The sequence below is a fragment of the Pterocles gutturalis genome, unplaced genomic scaffold (genome assembly GCF_000699245.1).
Source record: "Pterocles gutturalis isolate BGI_N339 unplaced genomic scaffold, ASM69924v1 scaffold22403, whole genome shotgun sequence".
Lineage (NCBI taxonomy): Eukaryota > Metazoa > Chordata > Aves > Pterocliformes > Pteroclidae > Pterocles > Pterocles gutturalis.
Genome location: NW_010121047.1, coordinates 27,148 through 45,441, shown reverse-complemented (window position 1 = coordinate 45,441; position 18,294 = coordinate 27,148). Strand labels below are relative to the sequence as shown.

Here is an 18,294-nt window from a genome sequence, read left to right as displayed (position 1 = left end):
GGTGCAGGGGTGGCGGGTATCGTGCAGGCCGGCCCGGCGCTGCCCGGCTGAGCAGGTGCCCCTCTGGTACCTCTCGCTGGTCCCCCTCACTCCCTGGTACTCCTCGTTGGTACCTCTCATCTCCAGCTGCGTACTCGCTCGCTGCCTGGCCCGCAGCTTCTGCTGAGGGCACTGCGCTGGTGACAGGGAGGTGGCGGATGTCTCTTGAAGAGAGCCAGAGTGGTAAAGCTTTTGGAGGTGTACCCCCATGAATAATGTATTAGATCAGGACAATCATCTCCTTTCTATTTCAGTCTGCCGAGCAAAATCAGGCGTCTGGAGTTAAGCTTGTACTGCCATCACTTTGCTTGTGTTCAGAGTCATAGTATTTTTATAGCTCATGTCCTAAATATGTGCTAGGTCTGTTTTCTTCTCTCTCCTCTTGGGCTGTCTCACTTTAAGTTCAGACATACTCACCAGTTTCTCATACGCATGTTACAAGTGCTTCTTCCTTCTCCTGATATTTTTCAGGTTTTCACATGAAACCAGAGACCTAGGCTGTAATTGCTGTAGCCCAATGATTTGATTTGAAATGGAGAGCGTCACCCAGTTGTTCAATGATTTGTGTGAAGCACACCTGACAGGTTTGCCGTGGAAGGTCCACCTGGGCAGGCAGAAGATCAGCAAGAGAAGGGCTAAGCAAAATCTGAAAAAGGTTGCTTATAATGCCCTGTTCATAAATCTTTTTCAAGACGAGGCTCATAAGCTGCAATCAAGCGTTTCCAGGCTTCCAGTGAAAAACAAAATTTTGATGCTGTCTTTCAACTTGAGAGTTGGTGGCTTAGGTGCTCAAGCAGATAGACTGGAGAATCTTGTGGAAGAACTGGAAACAGCTGAATGCTTACCATTTACTGAAGTTAATTCTGTCTTGGATCTCTTAGTACAGCTTGCCGGAACAGGTCCTCCTCAGCTTGTACCACAAAAAAAGGACTATTTTCTGAACAACAAGTATGTTGGGAGAAACGTCAAATATCAGGGTTATGATTATTATGATGTAAGTGTATTTGAAGCTGATATACAGTCTCTAATAACAAATGAAGAATGTCAGTTCAATGACACAATTCAAAAGACACTGCAGATAATGGAGGCTGCACCTGGCACTGGACTCCCTGCCATAGGCCTGTTCTCGCAGAACTACCCTGCTGGTGACAAGTTTGAGAAAGAAACACGGGTCTCGCTCTTCGGTGCTCTTGTCCATAGCCGTACGTATGATATGGACATCAAGCTGGATTTACCACCCGTGCCTGACAATGCAGATTTGTCTGGACTTGCAATTAAAGTATGGTATCATTTGTTTTAGACTTAAGAGTGTATGCATGCTTTCAATATGCCACTTTAAAACTACAGTCTAAAATATAGGTAGTTATTTAGTTTCTAATACAAGCATATAGTGTTGGAATTTAAGATGGAGCAGGGAACCTTTCCTTTGCAGAGAATGAGATAAGCTTTTTGGGCATAGAATGGTCTTGTCCTATGACTGTGTGAAGAGCCATCATGTGGCCATAGGCTTTGTGAAGCTAAGCCATCAGCTATATCTGTGCCTTCCCCACCCTAGTATCTTTTGCTTGCATTTTTGCCTGCTTGGTGTATTGATCTCCTTTGTGATTTTGCCTGCTCATTACTGTTCAACTGTACTGCATAAGCACTCCTGTCTGAATGTATGTGTTTTGCTGTTCAGATTACGTTACCTAACTGGTATTTTCTTCTTGGCTTGTTGTATCTTAAACCATCTTTTTCGGTTATTATATTTAATTGAACCTCCTAGTTCCCACTGTCTTTTTACCTTTTCAGTGTGTACAGTTTCTACTGTATCTTTTTTTTCCTTTTTGACATCCATTCTGGTGTTTTTTTGCTGTGGGTTTTTTTTTTTTTTCATAGAGGTACTAGATAAACATGTTGGATTTTTTCTTTCTTTCCACTTTTACTGTGTTTAGGTAGGTTTTTTTATACTTCTGTACTTTTAATCTTCGTTTTGTTCCCTCTGCTTAACATATGGATAGCTTTTGCAATTCCCTTAACTCAGGGTCTTAATTGAAACTTGAAGCCAGACACATTAAAAAAGAAAACCCCTGTGCCATTCAGTGTACACATATGGATATAAGTTGTAACTGAGGAGACACAGAACCTTTTTGAGTAAGTGCTGTACTCTTTCCATCAGACTGAAAAAGATGCTGCTTTTTATGTGGGTGTGATTGCCTTTTACTAAAATTGCGTACTATTCTGCGCATGCAGCTCCTGTTGAGTGGGAGTTGAGGATGTCACATATATGCTGTTTGGACACCTGCAGATTTTCTGCATATGAATAAGCATAAGGGAACAAAATATGTTAGTCATAGTTAGCAAAATGTTTACAATTTTGAAGAATCAGGGCCTGGATCATTTGCTCAAATGAAATACTGAGCAGTATGATTTTATTAGTGTTACATATTGTTGAATATTCAGACCTCAGTTTCTCAATTTGTAGAGTTATATGCTTACCAAAGGAGTAAATTTCAAGTTTAGCACCAACAAACTTAGTATATTATTTTGATGGGGGTTGTTGTATAAGCATTAATACGCATAAAGGCTTATCAAATTAAAAGAGTGCTTACAAGAAAAAGTTAAAATAGCTCTTTAAAGGGAGGGTGGACGACACAGGTTGAGTCATGTAGAGTCACTTGATCACAAATGATAGCAGAACATCTTCTTTATTAGCATAAGTTTCTTCAGTAAAATGTTTTCATATATAACATTTGAACTCTTCCTGACAGGTTCCCCAAAGTATAGACCAGTCAGAAGATGAAGGATTCCAGTCAGCATCCAATCTGACTCCTGATTCTCAGTCAGAGCCAAGCATTACTCCAGACATAGACTTGTGGGATGCGGTGCTTACATATGGACCCAGCAAACGAAGATGTTGGGAAAGAATTGGATAGTATGTGTCTGATGTTACTGGCAAACTTACTATGTGTCATATGCAAATATATGAAGGTGCATTTCATCGTGTGACCTCAGTATAAGCAGTGAAATGTGCATATTCACAGAACTCAATATACTGCATTAACGATTGAGAAAGGAAGAAAGGTCGTGCAGTTTCAGCAAACTAGTTCTTAGACTGCAGCTGTTTCATAGGAAGAGTTAAAATAATCTTTGTCAAAAACACTGAAGGGATTATGGGAACTCTTGCTGTGTGAAATGCAACATTCTTCTAACTAATCTGACTTCTTATGCACTTTGCAATTTATCTCAGTCCAAAGTGATTCCATATTTTCAGTTTCTGAAGATAATGCACTAGAATAGTTAAACCCTTATCTCCCACTGTTGTACAGTACTGTATTCCTTTTTCCTGTCTGTAACCAAATCAGAAATTATTAGATTTATTAATGGTGTAGTTAGACTTGTAGTTCTTTTGGCTGTTGAGTAGAAGTTGCACCTCCTGAGAGAAGGCTCTATATAGTCCTGTTCAAGCTTCCTAGCTTCCCTAAAATGGAAGAAAAAAAAGTATGGCAGGTATCTTCTTTACGTTCTTGATGGACAGTGGTGTACCTGATTCTTGGAGAAGGTTTGTTTTATATGTTTTCTGTAATTTTAAGTAATAATCTTGTGATGTGTCTGTTACAGTGTTTTTTCAACTCTGAGCCTGAGAAGCTCAGAAACTCATAAGTTCCCTGAGCTCATGTTTGAAAGCCACTGTAGCAGATTCTAGCTTTGTTCATAGTACAAGACAGTTTTATCTTGCTACCATTTAGACTATAAGGATCTTAGAGTCAAATATTGACCCCATGCCTGGCAGCTTTCATGTGATACATGCTACTAGAGTTCAGAATTTTTTGAAGAATTAGAAGGAGAAATTGTTTTGGAGAGGATAGTAATCCTCACTGGGAAGAGCTAAAATTTGGTAATACAAAGTCATTATATAACAGATTTGTTAATACAAGTCATTGTAGCATTTTGAGTGTATTGTTTTGTAACATATTTGAAAATTAGTATTATGTGGACCCTGGAAATCTAGTATAAATTGACCTCATTTTCCTAACATAAAAACTGCATCAAGGAAGGACACAAAAGAAGCTGGAAATTATCTGTCAAGGTTTCTGTCTCTGAACTGATGTTCAGATTATCTACCTGTTGCTTCACTGTACTGAGTTTGGGCAGTGCATTTGTTGACTGAATGCACATTCCCTTGAAGTTGTATGATATTACTAGTAGCTTTTTCTGTGGTCAATACTGGCTGTGTAAAATTCTGAAATGCCTTTTTTTCTTTAGAAGATGTATTTCCTTCTTTTCATATAATCACCTTGTAATGTTGTGTTTACTCTACACAGCCCACCTGGTAAAAAAGAGGAACCGTACCTTACTGAAGCTGGGAGAGAAGCTTTTGACAAATTTTACAAACTTCGAGAAGGGGAATTGCAACTGTTTAGTAATACTGTCCTTCAGCTTCCACAGCTTGTGATAATGAAAGAACCTGAACTGGTTAAGGATGTCTTGAATGTCCTCATTGGTGTGGTATCCACTACATTTTCGCTTAATCAGGTACAAAAGATTAACAGCGCTTCTTAGTCACATATTTGTATTTTTTTATTTGTAGAGGTTTCCTCTTCAATATGTTTATTTATTTTGTGATCTTGTAGTTATAGATACTGTTAAAAAGTGTAATGTGACCTGGTGGCAATAAGGCAGTTATTTATATATTGCAATAATGATGGTACTGCAATAGGCTAAGAGTGTTTGTAGTCCTGTAAGTGAAAATAGTTTCATGAGTACTTGAAAATAGATGTGTGAGTAGTTTTGTAGACTGTATTTTCTTTAAGGTATTAGATAATGAGTCTTATTCTGTGTATTTGAAAATACTGTTCATACTCTGAATTTTTGCTACAATTGAATATTTTTACCACACTGTCCTAACTTTATAGTCTCAGTCACCGGAGTACCTAAACTGAAAATTTGTCTGCTGTTATTTTTGTGTGTAAATGTTTGCTATTTTAAATCAGAACACAACTATGAAATATTTGAATCTGCCTTTTTTTTTTCCTGCCTATATCCTTTTAGGCTGCTCAGACATTTGTGATAAAGGAGGGGGTATACGTATCTGGAACTTCACCAGAGACAATGCACAATCTACTCTCAGAAGTTGCAGAGTATGGAACTTATTACACACGACTAAGTCGTTTTTCTCTTCAGCCGGTTTTAGATTCTTCATACAGCAAAGGACTTGTGTTTCAGGTAAAACAATTGTATTAAATCTTCCAGATTGGCCAATTATCTTAGGTAGAGAAGGTAACTTCGATTTCATGTAAAGCTGGAATTTCTGCATTCTGCAAAACTGTGAAGGATTTTAGGTGTAATGCTCATCCCAGGTCAGCAATGAACAGTGTCACTGTGTTTAAATCACAGCTCTCTGTGCTTAGGGCTTGCTTGCACTGAAACATGATAAAAGGTCTTCATTACCTAACTGTGATTTGTTTAGTCATGTTCTGTTGAGGACTAAAGGGATATCATTTTCAGATGTTTTTAAAAGCATTACATATTTATACGTTAAGATGTATAAAATTAAAGTACAAGAACTTTCTTAATACAGTATGTATATAATATATATATTTAAAAATAAAAACTGAAATAGAGAAATATGATATTTAATAGCTCTGAATACTTTTTCTTAGTTTAGAATTAGATGCAAATAAATTCTCCCTGTCGGTCCTCTCTATATTGTGCTGAACTGTACATACACTGTGTAATATAAGGTGTTTTCATCTCTTTCTAGCGCATAGAATTAAGATTGGTTATGAAAATGTATTCCTTCTGAATATTTGATTTACAGTAATGTTAACAGAAATTGAATAAGAAGGTCTTTCTCCTTGTCTTGTTAGGAAAAGTTTTAGAGGAGTTTTTTCCAGTACCCACTTCAGGCATGAAAGTAAGGAAACAGTTTTCCCTAGGTTCATATAGCTGTTCATGGACAAGGAGCTCCTCAAAAGGCAATTTAAAGAAGCTAAACCAAGATGCTTTATTATCTAGTGCCTGGGTAACAGCTCTGTGCATTGTATGTATAAAGAGTATAGAGGAGTTGTCTGGCTAATTGGAATGTCTGAAGTTGCATGAACTCTTACCTTCCCCTTACATTGATACATAAGTCTCTCTTACCTGCATATGCAAATTATTTTCGTAAACGGTTTGTTTTCATGCTGATGCAATTGATGTGAGACACAGATAGGCTATGAACAGCTTTAACAGTAAGACTTTAAATGTTTTCCGTTGATGCTAGGCATTCACAAGTGGGCTGAGAAAGTATCTTCAGTATTACCGAGCCTGTGTTTTGTCAACACCTCCCACTTTAAGTCTTCTAACAATCAGCTTTCTCTTCAGAAAACTAGGTCGTCAGTTGAGGTAAGAGAATAATATCAAATATTTAAGCTTTTCATAGCAGAAAAATTACAATCTGTTTCTTCATACACACTTTTAAAAGAGACAGTAATTCATGGGCATTCTGACATAGTCTTTCAGTATTTTTCCTCTGTTTTAATAGAAAGATTTTTTTATATTCTGAAAGTTCTAGGGGAGAACATGTAAGGTCTTTATATTCAGTTTCTTTGTTATCGTTCTTATCATTCAATTGATACAGTAAGGTGGTTGTATGATATTCAACTTTAGCACGGTTCACATCACTGTGATCTCAGAGATTTCTGATTGAAATTGTGACATATGTTTTAATATTGTTTTTTAGGTATTTAGCTGAACTTTGTGGCATAGGAACAACAGCGCTGGGGATCAGTGGTGGAGCTGGTGCTTCATTTCCTACGGTGATAATTAATTTGATGTTTTTATGTTGGGTTTGGGTTACAATGTTAATATTCTTCAAAATTAGTTCAGATTTTACATTAAAATATTTATTGTTAGTCTCTCTGCTACCAAAGATATGACCTTGGGCCTCCAATTAGAATGCCATCATCCTTCTCCAGATATTTTAAAATTTGGAATTTTGTGTTGTGATTTCAATTCCTAAAGTAAACAAAGGATGCCAAATAAGCCTTAGTGTGCATTTCATTTCATTCTAAAGGAGACATCTGTAGCAAGTCAAATTAATCCAACTCTAAACATACCCATTTCCCTCCCGTGACTGTAAAGTGAGCTTGAGGTAACTAGCTCAGTTAAAGTGATCTTAACTGCAGATAGACAGAGGAAGTGAGATAAATCCTGTCTTTTGTGTCTAGTAGAACATGTAAATCTTAGTATTTATGAGTCTTTTGTTATTAAAGCTGCTGTGAAGTTTGTTGCCTAATGTTAGAATATTTTTCTTTTTTTTTAGGGTGTTAAATTGCTTTCCTATCTGTACAAAGAGGCTCTCAACAACTGTAGCAATGAGCATTATCCAGTTCTTTTGTCTTTGTTGAAGACAAGCTGTGAACCATACACAAGGTGCGTCCATACTGTTCTCTGCATGGTTATGGTTTTTAACTTTTACAGAAAAAGTGTAAGATGGGGCTGTATCTGCAAAATAAATTTTAAAATTAATTAATTTTGCTGAATCCTTCTTTCCCTCTCTTTTCCAGCTCAGTAACAACATAAGGGTTTCATTTGTGACTAGATTAGAAATAAATACATGTAAATAAGACTTATTTCTTGCTGCTGGTCCTGGAAAATCATACTGAAATATAAGACTTGGATAAACTTCAATTTTTTTCGTCTCATACCTATAGCAAAATCCTGAAACTGTCAACTAACGGGTTTCTCTGGGTGTTGCACAAGCTGATGAAGTTCATACTTATTTCCCATCTTTTTCTTGAGGGCTTTTCAGTAAGCAAAAATTTAAAAAAAAAATGTTGTTCATTAAGTAGGTATAACTAACAATAGGAAGTAGAGATCTTCAGATTGCAACAGTTTTGTTAAGAAGTGCACATCAGTTTAGAAATTGTTAGTTTATATACTTCTGAAGAGATGCTAATTTTTATTAAATAGCTATTTTTAGGGATTATAGCTGTAGTCCATCATCAGTTTACAGTGATGCTTAATAGATATAATGATACTAGAAAGAGAAAATGAAAATCTGTCAAAATGCTGTAAATTTAAGATTCTTCCCATGGCCACCCTTCTTTTTTTTTGTCTTCTTTCTACATAAGATGTTCTTTGGAGAAATTTAATTTCAGATTTACCAGAAGATTCACAGCTTCTCCCCTACAATTTATAGAAGGTAGTCAGATTTATGAAATACCAAGGGCAGGATGGCATGGCATCACAAGGAACCTAGAAAATATGAAAGTGCACTTACTAGTACGTGATACTTACAGCATTGACTCTTAAATTTATTGCAGATCTTTATCATAACATCAATCATACATACGATCAGGGCTGCCATGGAAGGCGGTCTCCATTTCTCCATTATCTATAGAAAGTGTTATCCCACTCATTTATTAACCTGAAATAAATTAGAAACATAGAAATAAAACATAGAAGCATCAGACTTAACACATTAAAAGTTCTTAACTTTTTACTTACAACGTGTTGTGGTTTAACCCACTCAGCTAGCAGTGAACACCACACAGCTGGTCTCTCACTCTCCCCTTAAAATTGAGTGGTGCTTCCTGTGCTAAATGCTTCCTCTTTGTTACACAGACACAACATCTAGAAACAGTGTTAGTATTGCAGCTAATAAGAAAACATTAGTTTCTGGTGCTTGAGCCTTTTTATCTATAGCCTCAGATAATTGTATTTTTTAATTCAAAAGTTTGGTTTCACACAGAAAAAATATGAAAAAACATGAATAAATATTCCAAAATAGTAGTTCTCATTATGGCATGTATCTTAAAAATTTCTCTAGGTCTGGGGAAAAAAAAGATGCTTGGTATTGCATCTTCGTTTTACACCCTTTCAGTTTCTTGCTGCAAAAGTTACCTCTCTTAAAACTGAAATCTTTCCTGCTTATCTCTCTCTGTGTGCTTTTGATATCCTGCAAAGATTTCTAAAAATTTTTAATATATCTTCATAAATTAATACACAGAAATAAAAAGATTGTTTTAATTTAGGCAATGTTCTTTCATCTTAACTAATTGTCACTGAAATGTCCTATATAAAGGTGGTTTCTTTTAAAACTGTAGAGACACAATTCTCTGTGTTTCTTTAAATGTCAGTGTGACGGCACTTAATTGCTAGTTTTTATCCTACCCATAGCTTGTGTGTTTTGATGTTTTAAAGAATATAGTTAATGTTAGGTTGTCATAAAGTTGAGAAGGCAAGAGGATTGATATTCACTATTGTACAATTTATTTTTTTTTTAGATTTATCTATGATTGGGTATACAGTGGTGTATTCAGAGATGTTTATGGAGAATTTATGATCCAGGTGAATGAGGATTATCTTTGTTTCAGAGGTACAGTATATATATGGAGGACTTCTAACATATAATTGGTGCTGTTAATTAAATAATTAAAAATATATACCTTCATCTTTTTGTTTGATATGTAGATAAACATTACTGGACTCATGGTTATGTTTTGATTTCAAAAGAAGTAGAAGATTGCGTACCTGTATTTCTTAAACATATTGCTAATGATGTATACATATGCGGGAAAACCATAAACTTGCTGAAATTGTGTTGTCCTAGGGTAAGTCTTAGTTTGGTTCTTTCCTATTATGTTGAGAAAATCATGTCTCTTTAGAGCAAGTTCCTAGTTTTTTAGCAAGTTCACTCCTTTATAGAAAACTGCGATTGTATAAGTAGGATGTTGATTTATGAAAGGTAGTTACTTGCTCTCAGGTGCTTGTGAGCTGATTATCCACTCTACTTCCTAACACCTCACTGCAGAAAAACAGATTTTTAGCAGCATCAGATTTATCGTATCTAGTGCACGTGCTGTATTTATTTCTTTTGTATTGAAGGCAGAAATGTTTTAGGCTTCAAAGCGAGTGCCTTCCATTTTTTACACAACTCACACTACTATTTTTTGGTTTAAAAAAGCCTGCTTACCAGGTCTTGACTCAGTTCTGCATAGCTCATGTATTTCAGCTCTCTCACTGCATTTCCAAGAAGTGCTTAAATAGTTCTGTTTATTTGTATTTTGCAGAATGAGTCTTGTTCTTGATAAGAAAAACATGTTAAACTATGTTGTGTCTTCCCTCTTCTCTATGTATGTCTAACAGTGAAACAACCACAGAGGTGTCTATTTTTTCTTTCCCAAGTAACTAGTATTGTCTTTCTTTTTAAGATCACAGCTACCTAGTCTTGATGGAGCTGAGCAGCTCAATATCAGACATGAGGCATAAGCCTAATATCTCAAGTGAGATAACCCTCTGCTAGTTCTCCTGAGTCTGCTCTGATAAGCGCTCTCAAACCATGACTCAGGTGTGCCAGTAGTACTGGGCTTTTTATAAAACAGTGTCAGCCATCATTTCCATTATAAATTACAGTTTTATCAGTCACCAACACAGTATCTTAATAGATAGAACATTCCCCCAGGATATAGTTCAATCATCTTCCATCTATGTGAGAGTGCCAGTCACATTTTATCACTTTCCATGATAATGCTCTCAACAGCTGGCTCTTTCCTTTTGCTTAGGCTAACATAGCTCTGGGCGACCCATCTTCTGGCTTTTACCATCAGAGGAGGAAATCCATTGTGAGAATGTTTGTGTGCTTTTTTTTTTAAAGCTCACTTATCTGCTTTCTGCACTGAGTAGAACAGTTTCAGAGATTTGGGGAGGTTGAGGTGGGACAGAAAGACCTAAGATACTTAGCTTAGAGAATAGGTACTCTGTGGTGTACACTGGCCATATTTTCTTGTGTAGAGCTCTCTCCTGTAGATATGTGTTAGTTATGTTCCAGACAGTTCCTATTAAGTGGAGATGTGTGGGGGATATAAGTGAACAAAACCTAGCTTTTGATAGGAGAGATGCATTCATCACTGAGCTACTTGGGCTCAGTTAATCTGGATATTCAGAAAAGCAAAATTTTAGGCATTTAGAACATGACTAGTATAAATCAGATTTTAGATTCCTGTCCAATTGAGTGGAAAAGAAGGGACCCTGAGAATTTGACCTGTGAACCAAGTTCTGGAACATTATACCTCTGTCTCCTACTTTTAATGATATAAATGCTAAAACTGTTGATATTATTAAAAATTTTAGATCCTTTGTGGAGATACTGTGTTTCAGTATCTTGAAGCATTGCTAAGTTAAAAAAGAAATACATATAATGTAAGTTCATAATCATAACATTTCACAATTTAAAAATGTATTTAAAAGGCAATTTCTCATTTTTTCAGCATTATATATGTTGGTCAGATATACCTGTTCCCCGGATTTCAGTTATTTTTTCACTTGAGGAGCTGAAAGAAATAGAGAGAGATTGTGCAGTCTATGTAGGTCGAATGGAAAGAATTGCCCGGTACAGTTCCATAAGCAAGGAGGAAAAGGTAAATGAATAAAAGAATAAAGACCTTATTGTTGTTTGTTTTTTTTTAATACTAATTTTTCATTTTTGTTATAACTTTGAAAGAATTTGTGTTCATGGTCAGAATTTTTTAAATTGGTCAATTGCTGTTTGAATTGTTATCGCAGCAAATAAACATATTTAATGTAACTTTTAAAAGTATAGGTTGTGTGTTGTCATTTGTTGGCATTTTCATTTATTAAATGAGTTTAGGACTTCCATCTTAGTTCTTTGCAGCAGCAGATTTGCCCTCCTACTGAAAAGTACTGAAAAAATTGTTTGATTCTAATTTGTGACAAGCTAATTAGTAACCAGATAGGACTCTTCTTGTAATTTGCATAGCTAACTGTGTTTTCAGAACTCTTTTAGTTATAAATAAATTTCTGTCTTTCAGATACCATCAATGTAGTGTATATATCAGATGGATTTGTTTTATTTTAAGGTCTGGAGTATTAACTTTCAATATTAGTTTATAGATGTTCCATTTAATGAATTATTCATATTTCTGTACTGTAATCATAGATTAATAGCCATTATAAAGTGTGCACCTGTCTTTGGAACAGTGTGATTTCAAGTCTAATACAGCAGAAAAAATTTCCACCTGTATGTTTGTTTGGGGTTTGTTTTAGGATTTGCGCATGGAAATAGCCAAACAAGAATTAATTGTTCGTGCTCAAGAAACTGCTAGCAAAGTACTAAAAGCCATTAATGGTAAGTTTCGGTGGTGTTTCATGTGTTTTCTAGTGGGTTTATTAATGTAAACTAACAATATCTTTATTGTAATACAGATCGACAAATATCAGAACGAATGGCTTTGGATGCAAAGAAACGGGAACAGTTTCAGAAGCTGAAAGAGCAATTTGCAAAAGACCAAGAGGTATTTCTGTGTGTGTTTCTAAAGGGCAACTGTATTTCTTAGGCAAATAATTGAAAATGTATCTTGATTTATTGTACTGAAGTTGAATGAATAGCTCATGGGCTACAAATAAGAACTTCTTGCAGATGTGCATTACAGTTAGTATTGAGAGTGGCTTTTAAAAGTTTTAAATATTTATGCAGCGTCGCCTTGCAATAAAGCAAGAGGAGATTGATGATGATTTCAGCTATGCCCGAGAGCTCAGAGAGAGAGAAAAAAGACTGAAAGCTTTAGAAGAAGAACTGGAAAAAAAGGCAAGGTAAATGTGTCTGAGTAGTCTCCCAAAGCTTAGATAATATAATCCAAAACTATCATAAAGACCTCAGGAAAAATTATTGTATATTGAAATTTATGGTACTAGTATCTCCCAGACATTGCTCTACAAGGGTAATGTTTGCAGTTAAAATATAGATGTAAGAATTTTGGATAATCTATGAACAATTTGTGATTTAGGAGTGGTTAGTGGCCCAAAAATCTGGGATCCACTGATTTGCACCAACCCTATCCAGTCTGGTTTTTGTTATGATCAGAGTTTGAGGAAAAAATTTAACTGTCTTACAATTAGAAGCTGAGCCCACAGCAAAAACGGTCACATGTATGTCAAAGCAGAAATAAAAAGCAGATGGGGGAGTTAGGTTGAGAAGTGAGTTGCTCTTGTTGTGCATCTAGTTGTATTTCACTTTCTTCTGTTATATCGAAAAATACATAAGATAGATGGGTGACCTACTAAAAATAGTTATGGAAATACATGTGTACAGTCCTGTTTTCTCCACCTGTTTCTTCTCTGTGATTGAAGCCTGTGGCTTCTACTTTTAAAAAAATTACTTCTGAGTTCTAAAGTGCAAAAAGGTCTTATTCTTTAGAAGAGGAGTACGTGAAAATCTGTCACTTACCTTTATTTTTACTTTCATTTAGGCAAGAATTAATTGACCATTATAGCAAACTTTCTGATGATGCAGCCCGTAGGGAACAAAGAGCATTGTGGAAAATCCAGAGATACAAGTTGGAAACAGCCCGTCTTAAGTTTCTTTTAGAAGATCAAAAACACATAGAGGTATCTGCTGAAAAGATCTAAGAAATGTAATTTAGAAAATTTGGTATATGGTACTTGAAGACTTTTGCTTTTGTCATTTTTGCTTATAGGAAATGCTTGAAAAACTTCCAGATGGAAACTACAGGAGAAAATTAGATATTATTCCTTATAAACAGTGCCAGATGGCTTTGGATAAAAATTCAGTTGTGAAAGACCCACATTCACGGGTGAGTTTGCTTTCTTACATTAACTCCAGGTTGCTGTTCCAAGTTTCCCTCAGGGGAGTTTATTTCATGGTTCATTTCAGTTCAGTAAACAGAAGGCTCACTGTAACAACAGGGTGAGTAGTTATCACATTATTTGTAATACATCTGAAAAATTGGAAAATTTCAAATCTTACATGTAAAAGTGGTGCCCTAATAATTAGCTTGATCATGTGACTAGCCATACAGTGTAATAATTGTTTCTTTTTTTAGGTGTTACCTGTGAAACCTCTGCATTCTAATGAGACAGCTGGCAGAAAAGAATCTGAGACTGGGCTGGAATGTGCTACTTCTACTGACAAAGCACTGCCTTTGCCAGAGCTGACAAATAATAATAATGCTGATCAGCATTTTCAGCCTGAAGCAGCAGGATCTGAAAGCAGTCTCCAAAGTTCAGAGAGAGCGTGCAATACTCCATACAGTGCTGATTCCTTGCCTGAATCCCATGTGAATATAGAAGATTTCTTATCAAAGCCACAAGATGAACAACCTGCTGCCATTAGCATACAAGGATCTTTGCTAGATGAAGCATTCCAAAATATTAACTCAGATCTTTCTGAGAGTTCTCAAGTAAGTGAAAATCAGGCTGTCTTGAGAGGAGCACTGGAAGGAGAAGACAGTGTACCATCGCATCAGCAAAACGAGTATGATTTTAATACAGTTCTTAAACCATCTGCTGCTTGGCAGGGACATGTTAGAGGTGGAGAAAATGTATTTGATGTGGAGTACAGAAGGCCTCAGTGGAATATTCATGGACATGCATCTGATGCCAACATTAGAGTGGGAGAATATGTACCTCATGTGGACACTTACCAGCCACAGTCAAATCCTTATGGGCATTCTTCAGACTCCCATATAAAAATCAGCAGCTATACTTCTGAAGTTGAATCTAGCCGACCCCGATGGAATGTTCATGGGCATGTTTCTGAAGCTCATATTAAAATTGGGGAATATGCTTCAGAGGTACAGCCCTCAAGGCCTAGGTGGAACATTCATGGGCATGCTTCGGAAGCCAATATTAAGATTGGAGAGTATGTGTCAAATGTAGCACCTTCAAGGCCTCGATGGAACATCCATGGTCATGCATCTGATGCCAATATCAAGATTGGCGAAAACATGTCAGAGGTGGTCTCAGCTAGACCTCGCTGGAACATCCATGGGCATGCTTCACAGTCGCACATCAAAATTGGAGAACTCGTTTCAGATACAGAGGCTTTGAAATCGCGTTGGAGCCCATTTGGTCATGCGTCCCAGTCAAGCATCCAAATAGGGAAGTGGGCCCCATCTACAGAAAGTGATCCAATACCTCATCGTAAAACCATTTCTAGTCCTTCATCTGACTCCACAGTTCAGACACTTCTGTACGGTGAAGAAATATCTCCTGCAGAAGGGAGCAGAAAGGAAGCAAAACCCTTACAAGTTGAGGAAAAGACTTTACCACAGCCACAGTCATCTGATAGTGTTCCAGTCTTTCCTGATGCTAATATTAAAGTTGGCCAAAAAGAAAATATAATGGAAGAGAAACAAGAAGGTAAAATAAAGTTAAGTTCATTCAGTCAGCATTTGCTTAAGAGCGCATGAAGGTAACTCTAAATGTTTATATTCAAATTGGGTACTTATTACTTAATTTCTTGCATAACTTTTCGGACACTGCTAGTGGGCTTAGTCTTGTCTCCTATATACAAGAAACAGAGCGTTAAAAAAATTCTAGTCTGAAACTTCATGAAACAGGACCTTGTGTGATCTCAAACGGAGAACACACATAAAACTGCCTGGTTTGGACTATGGGGAGGAACCGTTACTGTCACTGTTTCTGTGACAGTCTATAGAGAAATTCTGAAGAATTTCGGGAGCAGATCTGTAGTATGAACTAAGTATTATAAGCAGGTCGAAGTAAATGCTGACTTTAATTTACTTGTAATTACAGTAATTGCAGATGTGGTCAACAAGGACCCTTCCCCAGATTCCTCGCAGAGCTTACTGGTAAGAAACAACATGGTTGTTGAGAAGACTTCCTTTTCCTTCAAAGTGTTAAACACACTGGTAGTTAAGGTAATAAGTTTCTGACCTAATCTAGTAATCACTGTAATACAATATTGTTTTTACATGTCAGAAGAGTACAGGTGAGTAATCTCTTTTATTTTCAGTTGGAACAACTAGTCAGTTACCTGTAAGAACCTGTTAAGCGTGAGTAGGCAAAGCCAGCATCTCTCGTAAAATTTGTCCATTTTTTTCGTTTTAGGCAGAAGAACCTGAAAAAGCAATTCTACAAGATACTGTGCCTCAAGAAACTGTATTTTCTGAAGCTAATGCTCCCAAGACAAAGGAGGAGGAAGGAGGAGAAGAAGATACATGGGAAAAAGAACAAGCTTATTTGAAAGCCTTATCGGATCAGTATTGTATTGAAAAATATCAAGATAGTTATGATTTGATGTGTGAGTAGAACAGTAGAACAATAGAAGATATGATAAACTTGAGACAGAAAGCTGAGTGCCAGAAAAAATACCAGAATTGCCAGTAAATTACCAATACTATGAACTACACTTTGCTTTTGGGCACAAAGATGAGAAACACTTTTTGACACATGATGATTTTCTAACCTAAAGGGATTTGTAGAGATTAATAGAAACAGATTAGCAAATTGGTTACATTCAATAACTTACAATGTTTATGTATTTTTAAATTTAGCAGAACTACCAGTTTCCCATCTCTTGCATCATGTGATACCAAGATCGTACACTTTTCCTGTGGATCCTATGGTACAGTCAGCAACAGATGAAACAGCTGTACAGCTGAGTGAGCTCTTATCTTTGCCAGTGCTGATGAAACGTTCTATTACTGCTCCACTTGTATCTCAGTGAGTATTTGTTAGAAATAGTGAATCCATAATTTAGCAATAAATGGTGTGTTCTTTATTAGTTCTTTTTGACGCAAGAGTTGCATATAGGTCTTGTTCTCTTGAATTTTCTCTTTGTTCCCAGAAGCGGTTTGGTGGATGGTTCATTACTAACTTAAAAGTTGAGATTTACTTATAAATAGTAACATAAACTTTTATTTTTATGTGTAAATTAAAAATTTGAAGGTCTGTTTGAAATACAAAGACTTGGAGGGAAGTGTTTGCTCTCAAACTTGTGGATTATGCAGCAGTGGTTTTGACACCATTGGTTTCTTTGTTCCTTTAAAAATAAGGTGTATTATTTATAATGTTTGTGCTAGTTTTTATTTGGCAGGTGAAAGATAACAGGAAAAAAAAAAAAATCTTTTGATCGTGTGAAAGCTCATGCATATTCATCAGTATATATTTTATGTTTCTATGGGAACTCCAGCTTCAAGGCTGTTTTGAAGTTTAATAGAAGCTGTTCTTGGTACTATTGGAATATATAGGGAAACCACATGTATGTTTGACCATTTTATTACTATATCTAATGGCATTTTAAAGAAAAGTTTGTTATAATGTCCAAGATTAGCTGCTGTCATGAAAACAGTTATTCATACTTGTGTTGAAATGTTTCCTGTTTTGTAATCTTCTTTCTTGTAAGTTTGGATTTCCATTTACTAACTCTGAGTATGCTATACTCAAAGTTTGGTGCAATGTAGAAAGATCTAGTTATCTAACTGAGTTTTAAAGATCTGGTTTGGCCACTAGAACAATCCGTGTACAGATTTATATATTCAGCAAAGCAAATTATTTAAAGCTAGCTTGAATACCTACACTATACTGCAAACCATAGTATAGACCTGCCCTCAGTATCTAGTGTCAGAGGTTTACCAGTTAGGATATTCTTCTCAAGGATTTAATAGTTTTTCTTAATATGTTTGTGTAGGTGACAGATGAGAGAGAAGGCTGTTGATAAAATGTTGGTCCAGGTCCAGCAGCATGTTCTAAAGATCCTTATGTAGCCAGTCTTAAAATACTTCCCCAGTACTGTTCAAAACCCAGTTATCTGAAGTGGTAGGTTTTAAATCTGGTATATTCTGGATGAAGATTTTTAAAATCTTTAAATAAAATTTATTTTTTTTTTTTTTGCTTATGTGAATAACATCCTGTCTTGGATATCGGAGTTAAGTACTGGAACATTAATCTGATGTAGCCACAGCTGAATGTTAACAGCAAAGGAGTTGCTTGTAAGAATAATAACATTTCTGTGTTTTTATTCTTAGTGTTTCTCTTGTGAACAAAGCAATAGTTGATTACTACTTTGTGGAACTGAACGTAGAGAAGCATTTTGAAGCGCTAAGACACTTCTTGTTAATGGAAGACGGGGAGTTTGCTCAGTCACTCAGTGACCTGTTGTTTGAGAAGGTATTTGCTTTGTTGCCTTAACCGTTGTTTTTGGGTTGTCTGCTTTAGCTTGACACCTCTGGGTTAATTTTGATGGGAGTGAGGGAATTGTGTGAATTTGAATCCTGGCTGTGCCTTTTTCTTCTGTTGTGCTGTGTCAAGAAGTCTTTAGCAAGGAACTCTATTAACATTCTAAGGGCTGAGGCAAAAGAAGGTCTTTGCTTGGAATGGATAGCCATGCCCAAGGAAATCCCAAGGAAGAAAGTAATATTTCCTGGTGCTAATCCCAATAATAGAGAGAGTACAAGGATTTGGCACATTAAGGATAATAATTTCAAACTTTGACAGATAAGCAGACAT

General features: G+C 36.1%; 1 protein-coding gene across 1 annotated transcript in view; it reads left to right on the top strand.

Moving 5' to 3' along the window:
- Positions 1 to 571: 571 nt before the first annotated feature.
- The window catches only part of TUBGCP6 (tubulin, gamma complex associated protein 6), a 23,124-nt gene continuing 5,401 nt past the window's right edge, over positions 572 to 18,294 (top strand). The window contains exons 1-20 of the mRNA XM_010077118.1: positions 572 to 1,318; positions 2,790 to 2,953; positions 4,344 to 4,554; positions 5,071 to 5,244; positions 6,284 to 6,405; positions 6,743 to 6,818; positions 7,325 to 7,434; positions 9,291 to 9,382; positions 9,478 to 9,617; positions 11,274 to 11,423; positions 12,070 to 12,151; positions 12,229 to 12,317; positions 12,500 to 12,615; positions 13,272 to 13,410; positions 13,500 to 13,616; positions 13,866 to 15,183; positions 15,580 to 15,635; positions 15,895 to 16,087; positions 16,341 to 16,509; positions 17,814 to 17,955. Coding sequence (XP_010075420.1) covers positions 572 to 1,318; positions 2,790 to 2,953; positions 4,344 to 4,554; positions 5,071 to 5,244; positions 6,284 to 6,405; positions 6,743 to 6,818; positions 7,325 to 7,434; positions 9,291 to 9,382; positions 9,478 to 9,617; positions 11,274 to 11,423; positions 12,070 to 12,151; positions 12,229 to 12,317; positions 12,500 to 12,615; positions 13,272 to 13,410; positions 13,500 to 13,616; positions 13,866 to 15,183; positions 15,580 to 15,635; positions 15,895 to 16,087; positions 16,341 to 16,509; positions 17,814 to 17,955 — 4,407 coding nt within the window. The remainder of the gene's footprint in view (positions 1,319 to 2,789; positions 2,954 to 4,343; positions 4,555 to 5,070; positions 5,245 to 6,283; positions 6,406 to 6,742; positions 6,819 to 7,324; positions 7,435 to 9,290; positions 9,383 to 9,477; positions 9,618 to 11,273; positions 11,424 to 12,069; positions 12,152 to 12,228; positions 12,318 to 12,499; positions 12,616 to 13,271; positions 13,411 to 13,499; positions 13,617 to 13,865; positions 15,184 to 15,579; positions 15,636 to 15,894; positions 16,088 to 16,340; positions 16,510 to 17,813; positions 17,956 to 18,294) is intronic.